This window comes from Heliangelus exortis, chromosome 4 (assembly GCF_036169615.1).
Source record: "Heliangelus exortis chromosome 4, bHelExo1.hap1, whole genome shotgun sequence".
Taxonomy (NCBI): Eukaryota; Metazoa; Chordata; class Aves; order Apodiformes; family Trochilidae; genus Heliangelus; species Heliangelus exortis.
Window position 1 is genome coordinate 15,599,231 of NC_092425.1, and position 24,602 is coordinate 15,623,832.

Below are 24,602 nucleotides of genomic sequence, written 5' to 3' on the forward strand. Positions count from 1 at the left end.
TAGGCATAGAATTGCTTGTAAGACTTGTAGTACTTATTACAATCTCCAGCCTGCTGCTATGCCTAAGTTTTCCATTATGAGATTGTATTATACTCAGATGAGAGTAAATATTACCTTTCTAAAAGAGAACCAGGGAATGTGTGAGGAATAAAACCGGTATGAAGACAGAAATCAGTATGTTTATCAATTCAACTACTGTACGAAGCTTAATGTAGCCTAAAAAAGATTTTAGTCCTAACCTGTTGAATGTACACTTAATTCAAGTGATGTAATTTTTCAAACTGTTTTGAATAAAGCATGTAATACCTACCAGAAATTTCACATAATTGTGCTGTCTTTTCTCAACTTACAGACATATTCCCTTGACACTTGACTTGCAGTTGAAATTACACTAGTTTTATCTGATAATTCTTGCACCTTAGAGAATATTGTATTAAACAAAACGTCTGACTCTGCACTGAAATTGTTTGATATAAACAGTTCAGTTCTACAAATAATGTAGGACTTTTTTGTTAGTTAACTGCAGCTGCAGAGCAAAAATAGATTAGACTTTTCTTTACACCATATACTATCTTGCTTATTTGAAAAGAAACAGATGTGCTTTGTTACCCACAATGAAATGCAAAAAAATTAACAATCCCAAGTCAAAAATGCAACTTGACTCCACCTCCTCAGCAAAAAACAATGCCACAACTCAGCTATGTGTATGGTTCAGGTCCTACCTATTCACTTTCTACCCCAGATAAAGCCACAAAAGCACACTAATATTTTGCTACTCTAAGACTGACATAAATAGGTCATGTGGAATTGTTCTTCCAAAAAAAGGTAAAAATAAAACACATCTACCTTTGGATTCCAGAATAACTTTATCATACATTTATTTCTTATGTCAAACCACAATGCAAAGAAAACTGGATGCCTAAAAGAAGACAAAAAGAAGGAAACAGGCTATTATCCACACTTTTGACAGCCAGTTTTGAGTTCTCTAGCTTCATACAAGAAGTGAAGATGACAAAGTAATGGACAGAAGAGGACATTATCATTCTTTTGGGCGCTTGCATCTTCTCCCAAGTGAATAATGATAGGACTAGAGGAAATGGCCTGAAGTTGTACCAGAGGAGGTTTAGACCAGATTTGTGGAAAGATTTCTTTACTGCTAGAGAAATTAAGTATTGGAATGGGCTGCCCAGGGAGGTGGTGGAACAACCATCTCTGCAAGTATTAAAAAAACATATAGATGAAGCACTTCAGGACATGCGCTAGTGGGCAATATTGATATATATTGATATGCTTTATTCGGGGGGGATGCTGACAGTTGGACATGGTGATCTTTTCAAACTGTGACAATTCTGTGATAACTGTTCCATTCATTTGTTACCAGCAAAGCACATATTCCCTTAAATGTATATCAGCATCTTACAATACTTGAATATGTACACCCTCTAGTTTACCAGCCTATCAAAAAAATCTAATAATAAACATTCTAATCAAATTATGCATACATAATTACTTATAAAGTCAACTCCTCTGCTTTTATCTTGTTAAATAACTAAACTAATTATAGGTTATTTATGGTTTACAGGCAGTCATAAAAACTATTAAAAAAGTCTTTAGAATTAACTTCTTAAGTATTTACCTGTGTGTAAGCCTTCGGTGACTAATGCAAACAGCAGTTTGTTGATCCTGTGCAACACAGACCTTATGGCGACTACATTTCATCTTTAAACATGGATCTTTAGCCGGATCTAAAGCTAAAAATAATTTTAGAAAATTGTTATAAAAACATGCAGTTAAGAAAAGAAACACACCACACATAAAACCCACAATGTATGTGGAGGGGGGCTGGTTTGCTGCTTGTACAGTATGCTGGACTGAAAGACACTGATTTTCACCAGAATAAAATGGAGCACTCTCAATGGTAATGCAAAACAAAGTGGTGCAAAATTCCTTAACAAAGAAAACAGGTCTTCATAAAGCATGGATATTACTGTATACCTTCACACAACAGCAGTGGTTCTTTTTATTTATGAAAAATGGTAATTACGCTATCCAGCTCTGTACTGGTCAACATCTGCAACAAAGGCAACAAAAGGCTTCTGGTTTTTACTCTAGCTGAAAACTCTTTTATTAGAATTTGCTTAGGGCTTTTAGGATGTTTGCGTACCTACTATGTCATTCAGAGTACCAAATTCCCAAAGAAAACAATTATGAATAGAACTCTGTTGCCTATAGCTCTCCATTTTAGTCATGTCACTTCTAAACATTTAGGTTCTTGATTTTTACAGATTAGAAGTCCATGCATTTGTGTAATTGCAAGAAAACCATAAGCCAAAAACTAATGAAAAAGAAGTCAGCAAGGAAAATGACATTTGATCGGGGGGTTGGAACATTTGTTCCTTCAGACTTTGGCTGTTACATCTCCCACATATAAGACCTTTCTAAAAGCTGCAAGCCAGAATAACATTAAAAAACCCATATTTGCAATTGATCCACTTCTTATAATTTCTACTGTGAAATAATGACATCTAAGCTACACTGCACAGTAACAACTCAAGAAATGGTGATGTGCTAGTCCATAAGCAAATTAACCTAGTGAACAGGGAAAGTATCCCTTCACTAAATGCTGCTGTCGTGTAGCTAAGTGTTCATCACTACATTCTTTAAACAATTACCTCTTTCTCCCTGCAATCCCCAGGGAGATTTCTACCCTGAAAGTAGTTTCTCTTTTCTGCTTACAAAGACACAGCTGGGTTCTTCCAACTCAACATTAAGTGGTCAACAATGATACTGAATTTACTGAGATAATATAACTCAGATGAGACTTTAGTAAAATAAAAAGTTTATTAAAATATGCAGGTAAGTGGGTTTTTTTTGTAGCTGGTCCTTTAGTGGCCAATCCATAGTCATGTTTGAACTACACTTCCAACTGCAAATACTTCTGGCAACAATACTAAACAATCCAAATAATCCTGATTGTTACTTACTATTAAATTTGTATAGCATATTTCCTGCTAACATACCTACATGACAAGTGCCTGTCAATTTCTGCTCTCAAAAGGAACAATCAAATTCTCTTTTCCCTCATCTCCATGGAGTCTTTCTGGCAGAAAGCGGTATTCCAAAACATTTTTGTTAGTCCTACAGTTATCTTTTTCTTTCTTTTAAGTTTAATACTAAAACCAAAAACCAACCAAAAACCAAGCAACTCAGTCTAGTAGATTAAAGACCAAAGCCTAGCTTAAAGAGACCTTACTGAAAATTCTAAATTCCAAAGTTTTCCTGCGTTCATCTTCACTGATGGAAGAACTAAGGTAGGAATACTGGAATATGATACTTGCATATATTCAGACAACTGTTCTGCTAAACTGAATGGGCTAATGGAATTAAAATCAATGAGTAAGACAAATCTGAAATCACATAAGAATGATGAGTTCACTATCAAGTAGAAAACATGCTTTAGGAAGAGGGGTGAATAGAGGAGATCATGCAACTTTCCATTCCTACTGCAATAGTCATTTCTTCTCCCACATTCTTGGTTCTCTGAAGTTGTGTTTTGAAAAGTTCTACCAAAATTTAGCAAACCATAACTTGTCTTTTTGGCAATGTTACAGGCAGAACCCAACTCTACAGCCATGAGATGGGTACTACCACACTGCCTTTATGACAACATAGAGATGGGTATCAAACCAGGGGAGACATTTAGTTTATTGCTGGAGTAGAAAGCGTTTACCCCTAAGAAAGAATGTCAGGGGGTAAAGTTGAATATTTAATTAAACACACACAACACACGTTCTTCAAAAAAACCCACACACTTGCAAATTAATAAAAATATTATAAGGTTAAAAAAAAATCAATGGAAATATGACAGATCTAAGTAGGAAATCAAATTAGAAAACTGCTTTTAACATGTAAGTGATGACAGAAAGAAGTGTTGGACTTCAATAGTACTATCAGAAAGAAAAATATAGGAAAAAAAAGAGACTGTAAGAATAGATAAGCTTCTTGTTATGTATATAACAGGCTTTTCCCACCAAAGATAAACCAGATGATTTAGAATACTGTGTTAGAAAATCCATTTCTGTGCAACATTCACAAATCACACCTTTTATATAAAAGGTAATGATAGGTGTTCACTGCTAAGAACCCCATATTAGATATCAATTGTTGGAAGACAAAGGAATGTCTGCAAGTCAACTCCTTCCTGGCTCTATGTTAGTATCAGACTCAGCTATGTTCTGCTCATTTTTCTTCTCTATAAACTTTCTTAGAAGAAAATCTTACAGCTGACAAAAAGGAAAGACTTATCCATAAATGTGGCTAACTGATAACACATTAATTAAATTTGACCAAGCAGAAAAATATAATTTTTCCAACAAGTATTTAAAAAGTATACATCTACTAATTCTCTAAGAATTTACATTGTAAATGAAAGAGTTTGCTCTTTCCTGAAAAATTACGGAGAAGAATAAGGATCACCTTGTGTCTTGTATAGATGAATATGGATTTGTTATTCTCACATGTTGAGGAAGCAATTAATATTAAAAAAATTTGATTATTACTAATGGATCTATTTATTTATAGAGCAATTCAGAAGAAGAGGAATTCAGCTTAGCTTCTCACCATATCTTCTATAAGTTACTTTACAACTAGCACTCCTGGAAACTGACATTAGCCAGAACATCATTTTTATTGAGAATATAATAGGACATCAAGTTTAGTATGACATACCATATGAATCCTCCTAACAGGAGCTCTGTAGCAGAAACCACAGTGAATTACCATTTATTCCCCAGTCTGCTGAGCACATTCTTACATGTTCCTAATTTTCCATTCCCAGTAAAAGGAAAGGAGAAGAAAGGTTAAGAATAAGGTTTTCAGAATTAAATTCTATTTCCCTCCTCCAAAATTTGTGATTCATTTCTGATAGGCAAAATAAGAACAAGATAGACATTTTGTTTCATCGAATTTGCTAAAATTCAGTTTCTGATTTGAGTATCCCATGACTGGTTTAAGTCCTCTAGTTTAAAAGGCAGGTCTGAATTCTTTCAGCTTCAAAGCTGACCCTTCAAAGCTTTCACATTTTATAGTAGTGGTGGGGGAAATAAAAATAACTGTTATCTTCTCCATTTTTACAGATGATTTCTCACCTCCTAAAGCGGAATTTCTGACCAGACCCAAAGATCTAGAGAGATGAGAATACCAGCATCACGATTTCCAGACACAGAGAATCTAAATCTCCAGTAGGAAGGAGTTTTTCTTTAAGTGGCCAACCAAGCAATTAGGATTTTAGATTCAAACCCCTGGATTATATCAGCTGTCTAGAGTCCAGTTTCTAACTTGTCAACAAATGCTTCAACAATTAAAGGTGCTGTGTGCATGGAGGTTGCTTCTACCTGAGAAATATCTACTCTCACAAATGCTCAGAAGTTGCCATACTGATGAACCATGGACCATTGTGTAAAACCTCTTATCAGGCTTCTGTTTAAATGTGTTGCTGTTCCTCGCATTTTGTGTTACTAAGCTCTGGTACATTTGCACCAAGTGTCAAGTCTTCCCTTAACGGTTGCCGTTATGCTAGATAATGTTCTGATAACCAAAGAAACATCTACTACTGACTTAGAACTATCTGGATAACCAAAGAAACATCTAATACTTACTTAGAACTATCTAACAAATAAAATAAACTACTGTCATATTTCCTTTTTCCCCACTGCTGCAATTAAATTTTCAAAGAGAGCATACATTAAAATGCTTTTATATAGATCTGCAATATGGTATGTGTTATTCTGGGTACTCTTAGTGTAGGTTAAAGTAATTGCCTAAAAAAACAAAACAAAACAAAACCAAAAAAACACTGAAGCTTGATCTCTTTTTCACAGTTTCAGAAGACTTCATTTTATTATTTCTCCTCTCACTTTAAAACAATCATGTTCATTGAGCCACACATTTTTTAGTCATCCATGCAGGAGTATAAGCCTTCTATATATGTACTAATCCACACACAGCAGTCCCATTCTAGTTCACAGAAGAGTAGAAAATTGTATCCTGGAGTAGGGAGATTGCACTGGACATGTCCTTTAGCAGCTTCCTTCATATTGTAGTCTCCAATTGAGAAACTTTACTCTCAGCAATTTCAACTGTATGATATGATGGGTGAGCAAGTTTTCCAAGTGGGCATAGTAGAACAGCTACTAAGCATCAGTGTCCCACTTGTTTTTATTAAACAGAACTGTACATGGCTGATTTAGAGAATCATGGAATGCTTTGGGTTGGAAGGGACCTTAAAGATCACCTAGATCCAAGCCCCCTGCCAGGGGCAGCGACACCTCCCACTAGACCAGGTTGCTCAAAGCCCCATCCAGCCTGGCCTGGAACACATTTTGACATCCACAACTTCCCTGGGCAATCTGTTGCAGGGTCTCACCACCATCACAGTAAAGAATTCCTAATGTCTCTCCTGTTCCAGTTTAAGCCACTTCTTCCCAATGTCCAATCTATATTTAACCTCTTCTAGTTTGAAACTGTTACTTATCCTATCACTACGGGCCCTTGTAAAAAGTCCCTCCCCAGCTTTCTTGTAGGCCCACTTCAGATACTGGAAGACCACTATATAGTCTTCCCAGAACCTTCTCTTCCCCAGGTTGAACAAGCCTTATGTTCTCAACCTGTCTTCATGGGAGAGGTTCTTCAGACCTCTGATCATTTTTGTAGCTGTCCTCTGAGCTTGCTCCAACAACTTCACGTCCTTCTTGTTTTGATGACTACAGAACTGGACAGTGGAGTCTCACAAGGACAGAACAGTGGAGGAGAATCACCTCCCTTGACCTGCTGGCAACACGGTTTTTGATGCAGCCCAGCATATGGTTGGCTTTCTGGGCTGCAAACGCACTTTGTGGGCTCATGTTGAGCTTCTTATCAACCAGCACCCCTAAGTCCTCAGGACTGCTCTCAATCCATTCTCCACCCAGCCCATGTTTGTGCTTGGAATTGCTCCAGCTCAGGTGCAGGCCTGTGCACTTGGCCTTATAGAGCTTCAGGAAGTTGGCATAGGCCCACCTCTCAAGCCTTGGCAGGCCCCCCTGGATTGCCTCCCTTCCCTCCAGCATGTCTACCACACCACACAGCTTGGTGCTGTCAGCAAACATGCTGAGGCTGTGCTCAATTCCACCATCCATGTTGCTGACAGAGATGTTAAACAGCAATGGCCACAGTACTGACCCCTGAAAAATGCCATTAGTCACAAGTCTCAACTTGGACATCATCTGTTAACTGCTACTCTCTGAGTTCAAACAATCAGCAAATTCCTTATCCATGAGTTGTCCATTTATCTTAACCCTATGTCTTTTCAATTTAGAAACAAGGATGTCATACAGGAGTGTCAAATGCTTTACTCAAGTCCAGGCAGATGACATCAGTTGATATTTCCTTAACCTCCAACACTGTAACTCCACAAGCTCAGAAGAAACGCTGCTGATGCAAAGTCAATCAAGGTGTATGCACAGTACTTCAGACAAGAGTGTTCCACAGCCAGCCTGGGCTTTCCATCCAAAAGGCAGCTTGACTCAACAATTTAACATCTTAGATTTTTTTTTTTTTAATTAGATAAATACAGCAAAGTGTGAGCATTTTACTAACAGCCTGTGCTTGTTACTACCACAAATACTTTTTACAGTACCAATATTCATCTTTTATATGACATAGAGATATTTTGCAGTTTAGGCTAAGTCCTGTTTAGACATTTTTAAGAATGTATTTATCCATCTCACAGCATGTATTTCAATCCATGTGGGAACTCATGCGTTTATACCCAAGAATACATTTTTATGAGTGAAATAAACGTTTGTTTGAAAGCTGTTGACTTGGAGATGACCTACAGAGACACAGTCTCATTTTAAATGAAACCTAGATAAATAAGAAACAAAGCATGAATGCATTTAATTGCATATTACATAGCATATAAAAGCAGAGTAAATGTTCTGAAAGTATATACTTGCTTTATTTTCTGTTCTTTTTAAAGCACTTAAAGTACAGTCTCTGGGAAAAAAATAAAATTACAGCTATAACTTCTAGATCTGCCCTTTATTGCATCTCACTGATTCTCAAATCTAATACATTCAAGGTCCATAAAGATTCTAACACAAGAGGTCAAGTTGTTTCATAAAGTTTCACAGATTATAAAAATAGCACAACTTCTGTTAATTACACAAGACCTTCAGGCACAATCCTGAAATCTTAAGGTTCTTGCACAATCTTGTCCATCAAAATGCAAGAACAATAAAAATCCCACTAACAGGATTTTTACAAGCCAATGTCATGCTACAACTTATTTGTCATGGGACAAATGCAGAAAAGAGTAGTTATGTATTTGTCAACCAGAGATAAAAGGGATTACAGAAACATCTTAGTTAAGAAAACAACTTTAAAAAGAAAGAAGGGGTTAAATAAGAGGTGGATAAATAAAAATGCCTCAGAAAGGCAACTTTTAACATTTTAACATGTCCTTTAAGAACCATCACTCTTCTATTCAAGTTTGAGAAAAATCTATGTAAAGCCCTTTTTCGTCTTTACATGCTTTGCTGGGTTTCTTTTTCTCTCACGACAAAACAGTAATGTGATTCCAGACTTCAAGCACACAGCTCTCAGAGAGCGGTAACACCCATGACTCAGTTTTCTGGGACATCCCAGCACAGCACACAGAAGTAGGATTCGAAAAAATGTTTGAATAATTTTCTGTATATCATCCTCTGAAGCCTGCTTCTTAGATCTTTTCTATTACCCCTCAAAAAGATTTAAGAAAAAGCCATTTCCAGGTATATGATTAGCCTGAAGCTACTATGTGATGGGACATAATGTCTGATATTGAGAATGTGGAAGAAGCACACTAGCTTGATTTCATTAACCAACCACAAGTGAAAAAATGCTGTAGTGAACAATAAAATATATTGCAGAGGTGGTAGAGAATAAAGTTTGATTTTCAGAGCTAACATTTACGAGGTTTCTGAACTACAAAGAAATAGTTCCACATACCTTTGCTCATGCATGCTCAAGCATGCTGCCAGCTTGAGAGCATCTGGAACCAAACATCTGTCCACCACTGCCATATTTGCACTTTTCTGACATAACGAGCTGCAGATCTGAATGGTTACCTGAATTATTTATTTTTATGTCACTTCAAGGTCTGGCAACTCCATGGATCTAATTTAAGGACATAAGGCAAGGATGGCAGGGAAGTAGGAACAAGAAGTTAAACTGCTACTGAAGATAAAATCTTATATTATTGACTGATTTTAGCCTCACTAAAATGCTTTATATAGCCTTTCTTAAAATCACTGTAATAATTTAAAATCCATCTAATGATTCTACAAAAATAAATACTGAAACAGTTTTAGATCCACTATTAGAAAAAACAGATGTGTACTATCCAGTGAATCTGAGTTAGGAGCAGAGACGGTGCATTGTATAGGACAAGGCACTTTCATGGTGTTACCACAGCAGAGAAATTTTTGAGAGACAAAAAAGAACCAATAGATAGGGGAGAAAAAGTACCATTATAGCTTTCCTCAGACAACTAGAAAAGATCTTTTCAGGCAAATACTGGCAAAAAAAATAAAAGCAGTGGGAATCTGCTTAACATCTCATGTATTTTCCTGATGAACGGGATTCCCAAATATACCAGATAGCTGAAGATGGAAACTGTTCACCAGATCAAAATTTTAGCTTGGATAAAGCCTCTTTGTCAGAGGACACTATGAATTGCAAAAAGAACAGAACCAAAAAGTTATGAAAAGTATTTCATGTTTGTTCACTATTAAGACAAAACAGTATTTGAAGTGGTATGTACTACATTTGAATTGCAAAGTACTATAATTTATTTTGAAAGTGATGGATATGTACTTCTAGTTTTAGAACATCAATAGCTTTGCTATGATAACTAGCTCATTAATGCATATCTAATGTAGCAAAGTTAAGTCTACATGACTGTTTTCACAGTCTTAAGCTACTGGATTTTCATTAAACTTCCCAGGGCCTGCAAATATGTGAATCAAGTTATTATATTGGATAGGAGCCTGAATGGTTTCAGATCACAGTAATGAACTGCATTCACAAACTAGAGATGTGTTAGCACATATTTGCATATCCTTTGTTACCCAAATTATTACGAAAACATGCAGATGAAATATAAAGCATGAAAAGGTAATGACTCAACCTAAATACAAGTGAAATTGTTTCAAAAATCTATTTCTGCTAAAGAATGGTATCTACAACATTTCTGCTATAAACAGACAACTAGTATTACCTAATACTATATAAAAGCCTAAAATAATTCAGTGGAATGGTCTACAGGAAATCTTATAAATAATTATAAATGTATCTACAAACCAGTCATACCTTGCAGGTGTTCATCCTCCATGGAAATGTCACTTATTATATATTTTCCATTACATTCAAATACTCCACTGTTCCTCCAAGGTATTTCAATTGAGCAAAGGAAACAATCCTTTGCACTTTAAAAAATTAAGCCAATGTTGTGTGTATGTAATGTATTCAATAACTACACCCTCCAAGCTCTGCTACCATCTGTACTCTAAAAATAAAAATGTACCAAAGTATCCCGCATATTTTATATTTAAATAAATGTTTATTTAAATACATTTTCTCTCATTTTTTTCTTATACAAGTGAAAGTGACTTCAGTAAGAACAAGTACTCTTTGGTCAAAAATTTTGCTTTAAGGCGGATTCCAATGGAAATCATCATATTTTTCCTTTCCCCTTTTAAAATAACTTAAAGATTCTGGAGTAAATATCACTATACATTTTCATAGTAAGGGCTAACCTCCTGGAATTCTTGGACATGTATTTCCATATAGCCACTGTTATTAATACTATTTGAATTACACAGATCTGTCTACCTGAGCAATTTAGAAATTTTTAATCATATTAACATACGAATGCCTTCCAAAATAGACCAAAGTATAGAAAAGTTAACTAAGACACTCATTTCACTCATTTTACACATGAACCAGGTACCTAGACCACAGCCTTAAAGACAACAGGATTTAACAGAGATAGAGTATTTTTTAAAATGAGAGCTAACAATTTAAAAACACAGACATTAAGCTCAATATTCCACCACCGCGTGTATAAAATATAGTGAGTGGTGGTTTATGCAGTTTAAAGACCTTTGTATCTTGTTCATATATAGATTTATAAACTTCCAAATACGTATTTGTAATTTCATCATGTAAAGGGGCTATAATTTTAATTAGCAAAGCAAAAAAAAGAAAAATTTGAAAAAGCGCTAGTAATTCATAAAATCCATTTTTTCAATACTATATAATCTTTTCTATTAGACCTGGACTTCAGATTTTTTAATGCCAAAAAAACTCCTTGATTACTGCAGGTATCTATAGCTAAGATTTTTAAAAGCCAAATATTGATAAAACAAATAAAATCCAAAGAAATAAAGAATCAATAAATCTTTAATGAAGCATCCTCTCTATTTCTGTCCTCAAAAAAACTGTGTGATTGTCTCTTCAGCATTATTACAAACTTTAAAACAACACACATGGGAAGTTGTTACTGCTTCTCTTTAAACATCTTCAGTAAGAAATTTTAGTCCCTTACTGCAAGTTTAGCTGTACATATAAAAAAATCTGTCACTTAGGATTTTCATGGTTTCATTTGAGATAATATTTTTTACACAATGGTCTCACTAGAAACAGTAGCTGCTATGCAAATCAGAATGGCAATAACAGAAGACTGAAGGGGAAACCCAAGTAAAGATTCTCTAACAGAGATTGCTTAGTTTGCAACAAGCCCCAGCAGATTGGAGGACTCAAGAGTCTGTCATTCATGATGTCCTCACTTACTGCTTTGAATACTTCACTTTTGTAAAAGAAACAAAAAGGATTAAAAACCTCAAGTCTACATCTATGATTATAGAGGTGAAAAAAATCTAATTCGTAGTTAAAACTTATCTGAGTTTAAACTTCATAGTGAAGTGCTGCACAACTGGAGTGGAATGGTGCTGGTGGAGACAGTACTATGGCAAAGCCCTGGATTGAGACTTAAGGAGACTACCACAATGTACACCTAAAACTTCGATTTTATAGATTACCAACTCTCATTTTTTCTTGCCTCATTGAATAATACAAGGACAAAAAATGTGCTGATTGTCACTAATAGATATCTCATTGGCAAACAAAGAATAAGACAAGACCTGATTTTTGCACTAAATCATGACATTAAATTCACTCCTAAGGAACTAACATTTGCAAGGTTGCCCCACTTTTAATCAATTAATGGCTCTTCCCATGAAATATCACACATGATCATCTCTCCCATCGGAAGTGAGAGATTTGAATGTATGAACAAGTACCCAGTACTTCTATAGTTATATTTTATTCTCAGTAATATTTTTCTGTGCTTCAAAAAAATCTTTTCCCATTATACTCTAAAGTAAGGAGAAGGCAATTCTGAGAACATGGAGACCAAAATATTGACTGAGAAAACTTCCAACTTTTAGCATATCTCCCAGATCTAGTCTGCAATGTTACTTACTCATTAAAAAAAAAAACAACAAACAACCAACATCCAAAAAAAGCCAACAAAAAACCCCAACTTCCAATTCTCTGATTAGTAAAGAATAGCTTTATGTCAACCAGAGCCTAGAAAACATCTAATTCTTAAGAAACTATAAATCTTTCGACATACAGGTCAGTTCGGTATTATTGCTAAATTCAATACAAAGACTGTAGCAGTTATTGCAAGATATTCAGAATAACTGAAAAGCAGTGCACTGGCAGGTAAAAAAACTGATACTCCCTAGATTGACATTGGGAATATTTTTAATAATAAAAATTCAGTGCCTTTTATTATTACTAGTCTTCCCAAGTAGCATTATTTGCCTTTCAATTATAAATTATACACTCACATGCAGATAGAAGAATTACTCAGCAAATGCATTTCATTTTCAGTTAACAAGGATATGAAAATACTAAGTTGAAGTCTGTAGGCATCCTTTAAAAATAATCACTACCCAATACACAATGCACTATGCAAACAAGGTTACGACAAATAACCTTTACATGTTTTCTTAGTTGCATTGTTCATTAATTCAGGATAGTATTCTAGACATGTTCACATCAGGATCCCCAAAGAACTCAGAATAAGAGAACAAGACAGAAAGTGTAAAAGTGTGAATTTGGTGGAAAAAGTACTTCAGTCTATCTTCTAAAAAACTATCAGCCAACTGGAAAAAACAAAAACACAACAACCAACCCAAAACCATATAAAGTATGTGGTAACAAAACAAATTACAAGCAAAATTTAAGGCATATTAGACTCAATGTCTTCTGATGAAAGATTGAGCCATCAGCAAAGTCACTAAATAAAGAGTAACCTATTCTATTTCTCATACAAAAAACTTATTTGCAGAACATGCCCCTCTATCAAAAACCTAAGAAGAAAAGGAATAGATTAAATGTGCTTGCGAGTGAAGTGATAAGCTTGCTTCTCAGATGAGGTACTTCATCAAAAGAAATTTTTTTCTCTGACAAGTCAGAAGACTTGAGTCAATTACTTTTTCCTAATGTACCAAAATATAATCAGGAGAGACATGTGACCTATGAAATTGATCATCTCTAAGTAATCAGGCTATCGTGGATCTGATTTGACATCTACGAATTTCAACCAAACCTGAAGAAAATCAACACAATTCATATTTATGTGAGAATGTGACTTTTTTTTCCGCTCCCTCCACTCCTTTCTCATTCCATCCACTCTTCTCTCCTGCAAAACAGCAACTGGAGACAGCTGCATTCATTTCAGAAATTAAGGTATTTCCTTTCAGACTTACTACAGTAATCCTGTAGTAATACTTACAAAGTAATACTTAGAAAAGCATAGAATATAGTGAAAAATCAATCTCTAAGAGATGTGGTTGTAGTAAAATACAATTCATAATAAATGTCCCTTAAACGTCAGTATCCATTACGGAGAAAGTTCTTTAAATTGAGTTAATACTAGTGTTGCAACATACTTTTATCTCGGTGTCTTGTGTAGAAGTCCCTACAATGTTTCTCCATTGCATTTAAGCCATTGGTATTACCAGAAAAAATAAGTCTCCAAAGCAGTCCTTGTAGCAGTTATTTCACAATGATAGTCATACATTTTGAAAAAGCACACGAGTGGATTATATTGACAGTAAATACTAAGTTCAAAAGCCTGGGGAGGGCATGTTTACTGTCCAAATTTGCTGCAGTTGCTCAAATTATTCTAAGGCTGAAATTGTACTGAAGGATTCACAAAGCTCCATCTGTGTTATGCCTCAAGACAGATCACTTGAACATGGCAGAGACTTCCCAAACCATTTTTCTAGATCCTCTCTCACTTTCAACATTTTAATGGAATTTTTAAACTGCAAAAGACAAATACCAGATTTTATGAGTGGCTTTCCTCAAACGTCCTACTGAAAATATGTAGCAAGACGAACCTCTTTTAGGGCACGGCACTCCAAGGTCCAACCAGGTGTTCCAGGAGAAACTCACCAATAGTGCTCTGAGTCTAATGCTCTCAGGGCTGAGCAGCCTGAATCGATGCTACTGCTCCAAAAGTGGCCTCCCCTCTGGCTTCCCCAGGTGTGAGCTTTATTGGCCCCCTAATCCTGCTCATGAGCAGTAGGGGCCCGCCCTAATCAGGCACAGGTGGGCTTAACACAAGCTCATGCCCACTACCTGGCAATTAGTGCTACCTGGTTGCCTCATTTCACTACAAAAATATAACAGTCCTTACCTTAAACTTTAAATAAAACTAAACTAGTTCTTCCTAGGATCATGAACTTTTTAATGTGAGGGACAATTTAAATTACCTTGAAGGTTCCCAGTGCTCCTATCTCAATTTACATTTAAAACTTTTCATCTAAAAATTCACATAGATCACATATACAAAATTATAAATAAGCTGGATTTCTGGCCCTCTTTAGGTCAATTATTTAAAGGAGAAGATTACAAAAATTAACTGAATTTTGTTATTATACTAGAACAGGTCTACAACTGCAAATACATCCATTTTATCCAATACAAATTTTATCAGGAGAATCTTACCTTGATCAAATGGTTTATCCGGACTCCATGTACGAAAATAATCATCCTAGAGAGGGAAAAACAACCTGCATTTAGTAAAATGTCAGATATCAATGTAAAAATGAAAAACCCACAGGATCATGAAAAACAAAGTATGTGTACCAACCTCTACTTCCTAGAAAAGGCAAGCAGTAAAAAAAGTGAGAAAAAGATTATGGTCATCATAATGGGACAAATTACTCATACAGAATAAAACAGTGGAATTCAGAGGCTGTATGCAGTTATTAAAAAAATATAAAATTAAATGCTATTCATATAATGTTACTTCCCAGCATTTAAAATAGAAAAATTATTTCTCACAGTGCTTACATTGGTAGATTTTCTAACATTGCTTTGAAAATGCTACAGAAGTTTTTCTGTACTTTAAGTTCAAAGATATCAAAAAATATAATTACACTTTCCATCAATAATTTTCCAAAACCAGCGCTCCAAAGTCATAGCCAGTAAAACTACATTTTTAAAGAATGATACATGAATTTTAGAAAAAGAAATACTCAGCAATACAGTTTTCAACTGAATCAGTAAATGTCATTAAATAAGTCTAACGAGCTCTATTTTCTATAAACCATCTTCCTAAACAGAGCATATCCTCTCAATTATATCATCAGCTGTACTAGGCTACAATTTCAATAGGAAAATCTTGAAGAAAAAAATTGCTTTCAAAATTTTAAGACATTTTATTAGCTACAAATTCATAGGTGAGATGTAAATAATTTGATCTGCACACCTCAGATAATAGGTGAAGCAGAAAATTTACTCGAATTATTTCGCCTTATCTCTGTATGTACCTTACTCTTCTCTAGAACAAAAAATCAAAGACTGTACCCAGCAATTTAACATCTGCATAAATTAAGGTTCACAAACTGCAAAAGGTTCACATCTAGCACTTCCATTTCACTTACTAAAATATCACCAAGACCATGGTAAGGAAACCTGACTTTATAAAAATTGAACTACTGGGGAAATGTAAGTCTTAAACTGTTGTCAAAGCCACATAATCATATTTTAAAGTGATTGAGCATCAAGCACATCTTTACAGGAAATAAACAAACAAACAAAAAAACACAAAAAAACCAACAAAAAAAAATCCCCTCTTTAGGTTTTCAGTTCAACGGTTTTACCACAAAGGGGAAAGACAAAAAAAAAAGTGGTTGCACCCTAAACTGTAGGTTCACTGATGATGCTTTATTAATATAAATATAATATATATATGTGTAGAAAAATATATAATGTTGTTATGGGAACACATGCTTTTAAAGAGGAAGAAAGAAATGAGCAGAATCTGGAAAAGAAAAACAGAGCCACGGTTCTATACCAATACTTAGGTATTCCTTCACTCCGATGCTGCACAGAGTAACAATCTATTAGTTATTTCCCTTTACAATTACTATTTTTAAAAAAATATTAATAAATACAGATAAGCATATAAAATTATTTTTTAAAAAATGATGCAAGAAAGAAGTAGCAATTGCAATTATGATGGTACTTTCCAATTATAACCTGTGTAACTGTGAGGGTGTTATTCCTTCAGTGGTGTTATGAACAGGTTTGAGCCAGCATTAATGCAATGCTGCTCCATGAATCACACCACATTAGCAAAACTTTCAATTCTTTAAAAAATATGAAAGTGGTAGATTATCTTCTCATTTCTACTAAATCATTAATATCCCCCCACAATGAGCTTATTCAGACAAAATAATTACTACTAAAATGCTAGAAAGTTAGAATAAATTGAGTGTAAGGCTACTGGGGAAAAAAAAAATAAAAAAAAGGATAATCATCCCAAGTGAGATTACTAAGGCAAAGCATTGCGCATTGTGCTTAAGAAAGAATACAAGTTGTAGCTTGTATAAATTACATGTTCTCAAGTTGGTCTCAAACCAGCCAGATAATAAATCATTTCTTGTTCATCTCTCTAATGCAGACAGCTTCAGAAATTCCCCATACAAATACAGCTCAGGCATTTCTTGAAGAGCCTTACTTAGCAAACTTACTTCTGACTACAAAGCCACTCCACACCTTTCTTGATGCCCTTCTCTGAATCTTTTCCAAGTCTATTTTTTTATATAGTATGACTAGAAACTGTGCAGAATATTAAAGATGAAGCAGCACTATACACCTGTACACAATGCAGTATCTGTGGTTATAGCTGTTAAATTTGGAATGTCTTACAACCATTTAGTTGGTTGTAAGATTGTATATCCACTATTATCTGATGATTTGTAAATCTAAAAGATGAGTTTGCAACACGTTTTAGTGAGGTATTGTATGTTTAGGATATTAAGTACTTCTAAGTAAGTTCACAACTCCAGCTTAGTGTTTAAAACCAGTATCTGAAGGGGGCCTACAAGAAGCTGGGGTAGGGCTTGTCACATGGGTGTGTAGTGATAGGACAAGGGGAAATGGATTAAAACTTGAGGAGGGGAGATTTAGGCTTGATATTAGTGAGAAATTATTTACCATGATACTGGTGAGACATTGGAACAGATTGCCCAAGGAAGTTGTGGCTGTCCCCTCCCTAGAAGTGTTCAAGGCCAGGTGGGATGGGGCAACCTGGTCAAGTGGGATGTATCCCTGACCATACAGGGGGGTTGGAACTACATGATCTTTAAGTTCCTTTCCAACCCTAACCATTCCATTATTCTATTTTGGCTTGTATTCTTTTCTCTTTTATGCCTACCCCTTCCTTCTCTTTTTATGGGGTGGGGGGATGATATCTTTTATTTTTTAGTTGTACTATGGTTTCAGTCCATTAAACTTTGCATGAAATTTTTTATCTTCAACCCAAAATATATATATACTTGTATTACTATGTATACCTACACTGATTTTTCTAAAGAGTTAATTTTTCACCCATTATGAAAAGGTTCATTATTAGCTATATTAAACAAAATCTTTATGTACCTATAAAAACAAAATAGAATAGTTAATTGATTCTCAGATTAAGGAAGGAAATTGCTTCCATAAATTGCAGTTCCATGAGTTTACAAATGTTCCTAAAGCTATTTAAAGCTCACCTGGCTTCCTGTTACATTCAGAGCTTTCCTGATATTCAGTTAGTAAGAGTTTGATTATTATAATGTTCAATATCCTCTTCAGAGTATCATCAAGTGGATAATACAATTTACAAAGACTAATTTTCAATAATTAATATAAAATACAAAATAGAATAGCTAAGAGTCTACAGTGAAGGCTGAGCAGCATCACAACATCTCTGGACAATGTTATCCTTTAAGAATCTATAAATAAAAAAGTAATGTCTCAGGATACAGCCTGTGACCTCTGATTTTCTTCATGGGCTTCCTTGCTTTTTATTCTGAGCATGTTAAAGAACAAGTTATAAGTGTATGTGGAATAAATTCCCAAATTTATGGGAAATTTATTTAACCCAAATGGTTACAGTAACCATACCGCTTTTTCAACATTTTCTTGCTAAAGAATCCATGCATTTTAAATACAAAATTTATCTTTACTGCTCTGCTTAAATCTACGTGAAATTTCAGTAATTCTTTCACGTCTTTCTCTGTCTGAAAGACACATAAAGGACTTCTATTAGCTTGTATGATGGATTTCAAGGAGTTTAATATCCATGACTGAAAATCATGCATGTGTATGCACAGGGGCATAATGACAACATCTTTCTAAGAACTGAAGTTCATGTTACAATTACATACGTACTTTGAGACTAATAAATATTTTTATTTTTCCTGAAAATTGCTTACCTTATAAAATATCATGTATGTAGTCTAAAAATCTGACAGCCTTAAGAAAAGGATTCAAAATGCAGTTTAAATGGTGAAGAAGAAAAAAATCAATTGGTATTTTGCCTCAAATACATTTATTGCTTCTTTTTTGGACTTCTATATTCTTCCATATGGACTATTCTCTCCTAATTCTTAAAAAAAGCATTTGCTACATTAATTCAAAAAATCCCCATTTAAGTACAGTAAAAAAAAGCTCTCTGGAAAAAATCATAACTGACTATATGATTACACAGCAGTTGTTTCCAGCTTTTGACCACAACACCAAAATATTATCCCAATTATTTTCTTTCATGTGTAAACCATTTGTTACAACATTTTATTGATCTATGTTCTGTAACATTTTCTATATGATAATGATATCCCTTGATTTACTGTCAAACAGATTTGATACTGCTAAAGAATATAATGGTATATGGTAGACATGATCAGTCTGACTCAGAAAACTGCAGGTGTTCACTGCAGGTGTTGAACACAAAAAGTTCACAAATATTTTCAGACCAAGGTTGAACTGAAAAAAAACAGATAAAACAAATGCAGCCCTTTTTTCATGTTCACATTTTCTACTATGGGCCTATCCATAAAAAGCCTATACATTAAAATCAAAGCTAATTTATGTCAGAGAAGCCACTGAAATTGAAGCAGTTTTCTGAATTTGTTTTCTTTATATTTTATCCAAGTATAACTCCACCACTACAAGCACAGGTGGTGTAGCAGGGATATTACTAACTGTATGACCTATAAACCATCAATTTAGGGAAAAGTCTAATAGGCAACTGTTCAATGATTGTACGGTACTGCTTCATATACATAATGCCTTTTCAAGAAACAGTATTTATAAAGTTACCAAAGAAAGAAACATACGAGATTTTATGAACTTTATTCATAAATGCCAAACTCAATTCTTCCCATACAAAATTCCACTCAAATTTTATACAACTGACTATAATGCAATAAAAAAACATCTTACTGCTGGCCTCCCTATTCCTACTTAAGGGTTTGTTTGCTTTTAACAAAGAATCACAGAATGATAAGGGATGACAGGAACCTCTGGGGATCATCTAATCCAACCCTCCTACTAAGCAGGTTCACCGAGAGCATGGTGCACAGGATTGTGCCAAGGTGGATTCTGAGTATCTTCAGAGGAGACTTCACAGCCTCTCTAGACAGCCTGTTCCAGCCATCCTCACAGTAAAGCAGCTTTTCCTCCTATTCAGACAGAACCTTCTGTTTTCATTTGTGCCCACTGCCCCTCGTTCTGTTGCTGAGCACCCATCCTCCCTCTCTCTGTATATAACCTCTATATATGCATATAATATTGCTATTATATATTTTATATATGAATATAAATATTCATAAGCATTGATAAAATCTCCTCTAGTCTTCTGTTCTCAAGGCTAAACAGATCTCTTGGCCTTTCGTCATAAGACAGATGCTCCAGTCCCCTTACCATCTTCATAGGCCTAATTTTCATACAATAAGAATTATCAAGAAAGACAGAAGAAAAAATATCACACACTATATAGATGAAAATAATAGAAAACCAAACAGATTTTTCTCCTTCACTCCTTTAGACTACCTTAGGTCACTTTTCAAGTAACTGCCAGTGTCACATGAAACAATACTTACGTGGCAAATGGGAGTCTACAGAAATAGTTCTGAATTACTATATGAAGAAGAGTAAATGTCAGGCTCAAAAGCTGAGTTTGTTTCACTTTAAGATAAATAAGTCAGCAAAGTTAGAAATGCCTTAGAATTAACAAGAAGCCAGACAAGAAAATTTTCAAATGAAAAGTCACTCTTCAAGTTAAATGCAATGCATTAAGTATATCTGTTAAATCACAGTGATTGTTACAAATGTAGATTAGCTACCACACATATAAAACGGTTCACAAAATTATAATGAAAGTAGCTTGAGAAACTTTATTTATTACAGAACTCTCTGAAAAAGATTTCTATTATTACAGTGATCCAGCAAATGCGGTCTGGCCAAATTGGCTTCCTAACACAGGGGGCATTTAAAGATTGGATGCACAATTGTATGGACAGATCATATGTTCCAGAGCACATTTTTAGTAACTCTTCCAGATGCATTTGACAGGTTGCTCAATCAGTAGGACAATATTTATATACCTTATGTGACCCCACAAAGCTAAGGGTCTGGAGTAGAACTAGGAGTAGAACTAGGAGTAGAACTAGTTCCAGGACAGCAGGGACTGGTTGTCTAGGGAATTTTACACTTCTCAACACGACCTACCTCTCCTCACCAGCTACCTGTTATTATTCCCATGAATCCAGCTTTGAGTATTCCTTTCCAAAACTCCAAAGCAGCACATAGCAGGAACCCTTCTTTAGTGAATCAAGGTTTAAAGAAAAAAATTATCAGACTTCTTAACCAAACATAAAAAATAAGAAAAAACCAAATTTTCTACAAGCTAGTATAGAAAGGTGACTATGGCCGGAATTGACTTCTTTTCCCCAGATTAAGTCTCCCATTAGATTTAAACTTTGTTTAACCAAAACCACCAGAAGCAGTTCAGTGCATAAAGCACCCCGCACACAGATAGAGGCAGTGACACTTCATAAACAGTAATCTTAAACGTCAGTCTAGTAAGTCAAAGAATCAACATGAGAAAATACAGTCCAAAGCAACAAACCACCACAGGGGTCGTATCAGAGTGCTTCTCTGGAAGTGAAGGACCTAAACACCTGTTCAGAGATCAAGACTTGCTGTAAACCTCCTTTCCTATTTGTCTGGAAGCAAGCCTCCTTGAGTGGAGTGCTGGAGTGACTGGTGACAGTTTTTATTTTTTTGTTCAGTGCCAGCCTTCAGTTAGGCTGATTTCAGCTTCCTCTGCTGCTCCAGGCTTCCACGGAGCATACAGGCCATGCTGCCCCAGAAGCCTGTATGTACAGGACTGGCAAAGCACTATTAGAATCTATAGCTGCTTACAGCTAACTCTGGCACTCAGCTCCCCACACTCAATGTTTATTCTGCTCTCTTTTCTTTGCCTCACACTTCTAGTACCATTGATGAGCCTGGGCTACCAGCCACCCCTTTTCATCTCTCTCTCCGTTTCACAGATCTCATTCAGTAAAATTTCTGGTGAGGCTATTTGGTACTAGCAGCATTACAAACAGCAGGTTTGAACAGCACAGTATTAAAATCATTTGCCAAGAAATACCAAATGCTCACTGAAAATTGTATTCAGAAATACTGAGAAAATACTTTTTGAAAAACATTTTGAAAAGGAATTAACATCAAAGAATAAATATAATAAGCTTCTAAATACCAATAAAGTTTAAAACACACTCTGTTTCTTTAAAAGTTCATCTCTGATTTTGCACCATGAATTAAAAAATAAAGAATTACTTTTGCACTACAAACACATACAAAAGTTTTGGCTATGCTCCTCATATTCTGCTGTCAAGATTCAGGTTGTGAGGAGTGCCTTAAAACAGGTTTGTTAGGCTACAGGAGCTGAATTCCAAAAGTTAAAGGAAGAGTTGAAAACTTATTCCCTGACCTCTGTGTACAATGCCACAGTCTGGAGAAGATCCAAGAGTGGCAGAACAGTAACAGACTATACAGAGAGATCGGATCAGATCTATGGGGCTGGAGAGAATTTACCCGTGTGTTTAAAGACCTGGCCCATATGATTGTGAGTTTATGGTTTGTACATATTAAAAATGGCAGACGGTACCAGGGAGATCTTGCGGGACTGAAAAAAAACGCCAGCAACTTAAAAAATAAAACATTACGAAGGTAAACGCCAATAACCACAGGCCAGGCACCTGAAAAGATCAGTGGAAAACGTCCTCTTTGAATCTTTTTCCACACATGTGACAGACAAGAATAAATATTTAGTGCAGACCTACCAAAGATTTCCAGTGGACCACCTGGACTGCCTTCTACAATGAAGTAACAGTTTTGTGCACAAGGGGAGAACAGTGAGTATAGTGGGTAGTGAGTATCTTCACTTTAGATGAGATCAGAGAATGGTTTGGCCTTGAAGAAACCTTAAAGATCATGTAGTTCCAACCTTCCTGCATGGGCAGGGACACCTTCCACTAGACCAGGTTGCTCAAAACCCCATCCAACCTGGCCTTAGTCTGTTATAGTACATTAATTTAAAAGATGAGGAAGTAAAGGCTGGATGGCTAAGTGGGCTGAAAATTGACTACATCAGTGGTCAACAGCTTAACATCCAACTGGTGTTCCCCTAATGACGAAAGCACCTCAGAGTAAGTTCTGAGGATTGTTCTGTTCAACTTCTTCAGTAACAACCCAGATGACAGCACAGAGCATGCCATCAGCAACTGAACTAGTGGGAACAGACAACACAGTAATAGCAAATGCTCAATCCAGAGAGACCACAGTACCTTGAGGGTATGCCCAGAAAAAAAAAGAAAGTGTGTTGTAATGAAAATTGCTAAGTTCTGAACCTAAAAAGGAATAACTAGACACCATACGGGGTACAGGCTGCAAAACAAGTGACTTGAATATTGCCTGGGAGTTAATGTATGGCAGGAGAATTTGAGAGCTGTGTTTATCTAGTCTGCAGAGGGCTAATGGATGGTTCTCTTGAAGTATTTGAAGGGCAATTATCAGCTCTTTCAGAGACAACAAATGATTTGATGAGGTGCAAAGGTCACACACTGCAATTTGGGAAATTTAGGCTGTATATTATGGACAATTTATTTACTAGAAGTGCAGTAAAGCAGAAGAACAAGCTGCTCATGGAGATTATGGCATCTTTGTTCTTAGGGGTTTTCAAAATTTTACTGGAAAAAAACCCCACAGCTGACCTGATCATTGTGATTTTAAGTCCCTCAGGGGTACCTTCCAAGAAAGGTTCATCTGAGTTGATGACTATTTACAGTATGACACTATTCTTAACTCAAAATATTTAAAGAAAAGGAACAACTCTTTTTCTACTCTTTTTTATTTGTTTGTTTGTTTTTGTGATTTATTATTATTTTCTATATTCACCTGTCTTTCCTGCTTAGGTAGTTGAACTGGCATATGCTTAAATAGTGTCCAATACTGGGCTGTGAGGAAAAAACAAAGAGAAGTGACTGATGATTTGGCACAAAAGGAGTAAATCCATCAGGTGAAAAGCATGAAGCATCTTAAACAAAAAGAGGCATTTGTAATAAGGTAAGTAAACTGAGGAGTTACAAATTAGTTTCTGGAAATCAACACTTGGAAATTTGCACACCAGGTAACAGACTGCTTTCTGGACAAGAGAAAGAAGTACCTTCCCACAGCATATGTACATCACCATGGCTGATGTACGTTGTGTTGTACTTTATAATAGTCGTGCCTTTCAGAAAAGATCAGCCATAGCTTCATTTCTTCATTTAAGACTGAGTGATAAAAGCTCATTCTTTCCTTACAACATCCTGAAGATAGCTTTTAGCTTTTAGAAGCATTAGTCTCAAAATTCCTGATGCTGGGCTTTTCCTGAGTGAAGAATAAACCAGAGAAATCTGAGATGAATCACCACTAAGAATCAGAACAGCCACTGGAGCTATCAGTTTTGTTGGTATTTGAAGGCCTGCAGCTTGAAAAAAAAAAAAGGTGGATGGTAGAATGGCTCATCAGCATACTCAGAACAAATGTGATTAATAAAATTTGAAGAAGAAAAATGTCCGTCTCAAATTTTGCCCTTCTCTACAAATGACAGATGCTTA

The 24,602-nt window shown here is 35.4% G+C and overlaps 1 protein-coding gene across 4 annotated transcripts in view; it reads right to left on the bottom strand.

Moving 5' to 3' along the window:
* SPOCK3 (SPARC (osteonectin), cwcv and kazal like domains proteoglycan 3) overlaps window positions 1-24,602 on the bottom strand; it is a 163,998-nt gene that overhangs the window by 96,245 nt on the left and 43,151 nt on the right. For 2 of the 4 annotated variants that reach the window (XM_071743121.1, XM_071743120.1), the window contains exons 3-4: window positions 15,106-15,151; window positions 1,637-1,751 (exon numbers count right to left, since the gene is read on the bottom strand). The exons of 1 other annotated variant lie outside the window; for it this stretch is intronic. In XM_071743121.1, the coding sequence (XP_071599222.1) occupies window positions 1,637-1,751; window positions 15,106-15,151 (161 nt within the window). Of the gene's footprint in view, window positions 1-1,636; window positions 1,752-15,105; window positions 15,152-24,602 lie in introns of those variants that run through there. One more of the 4 variants, XM_071743123.1, reaches the window with a different exon arrangement.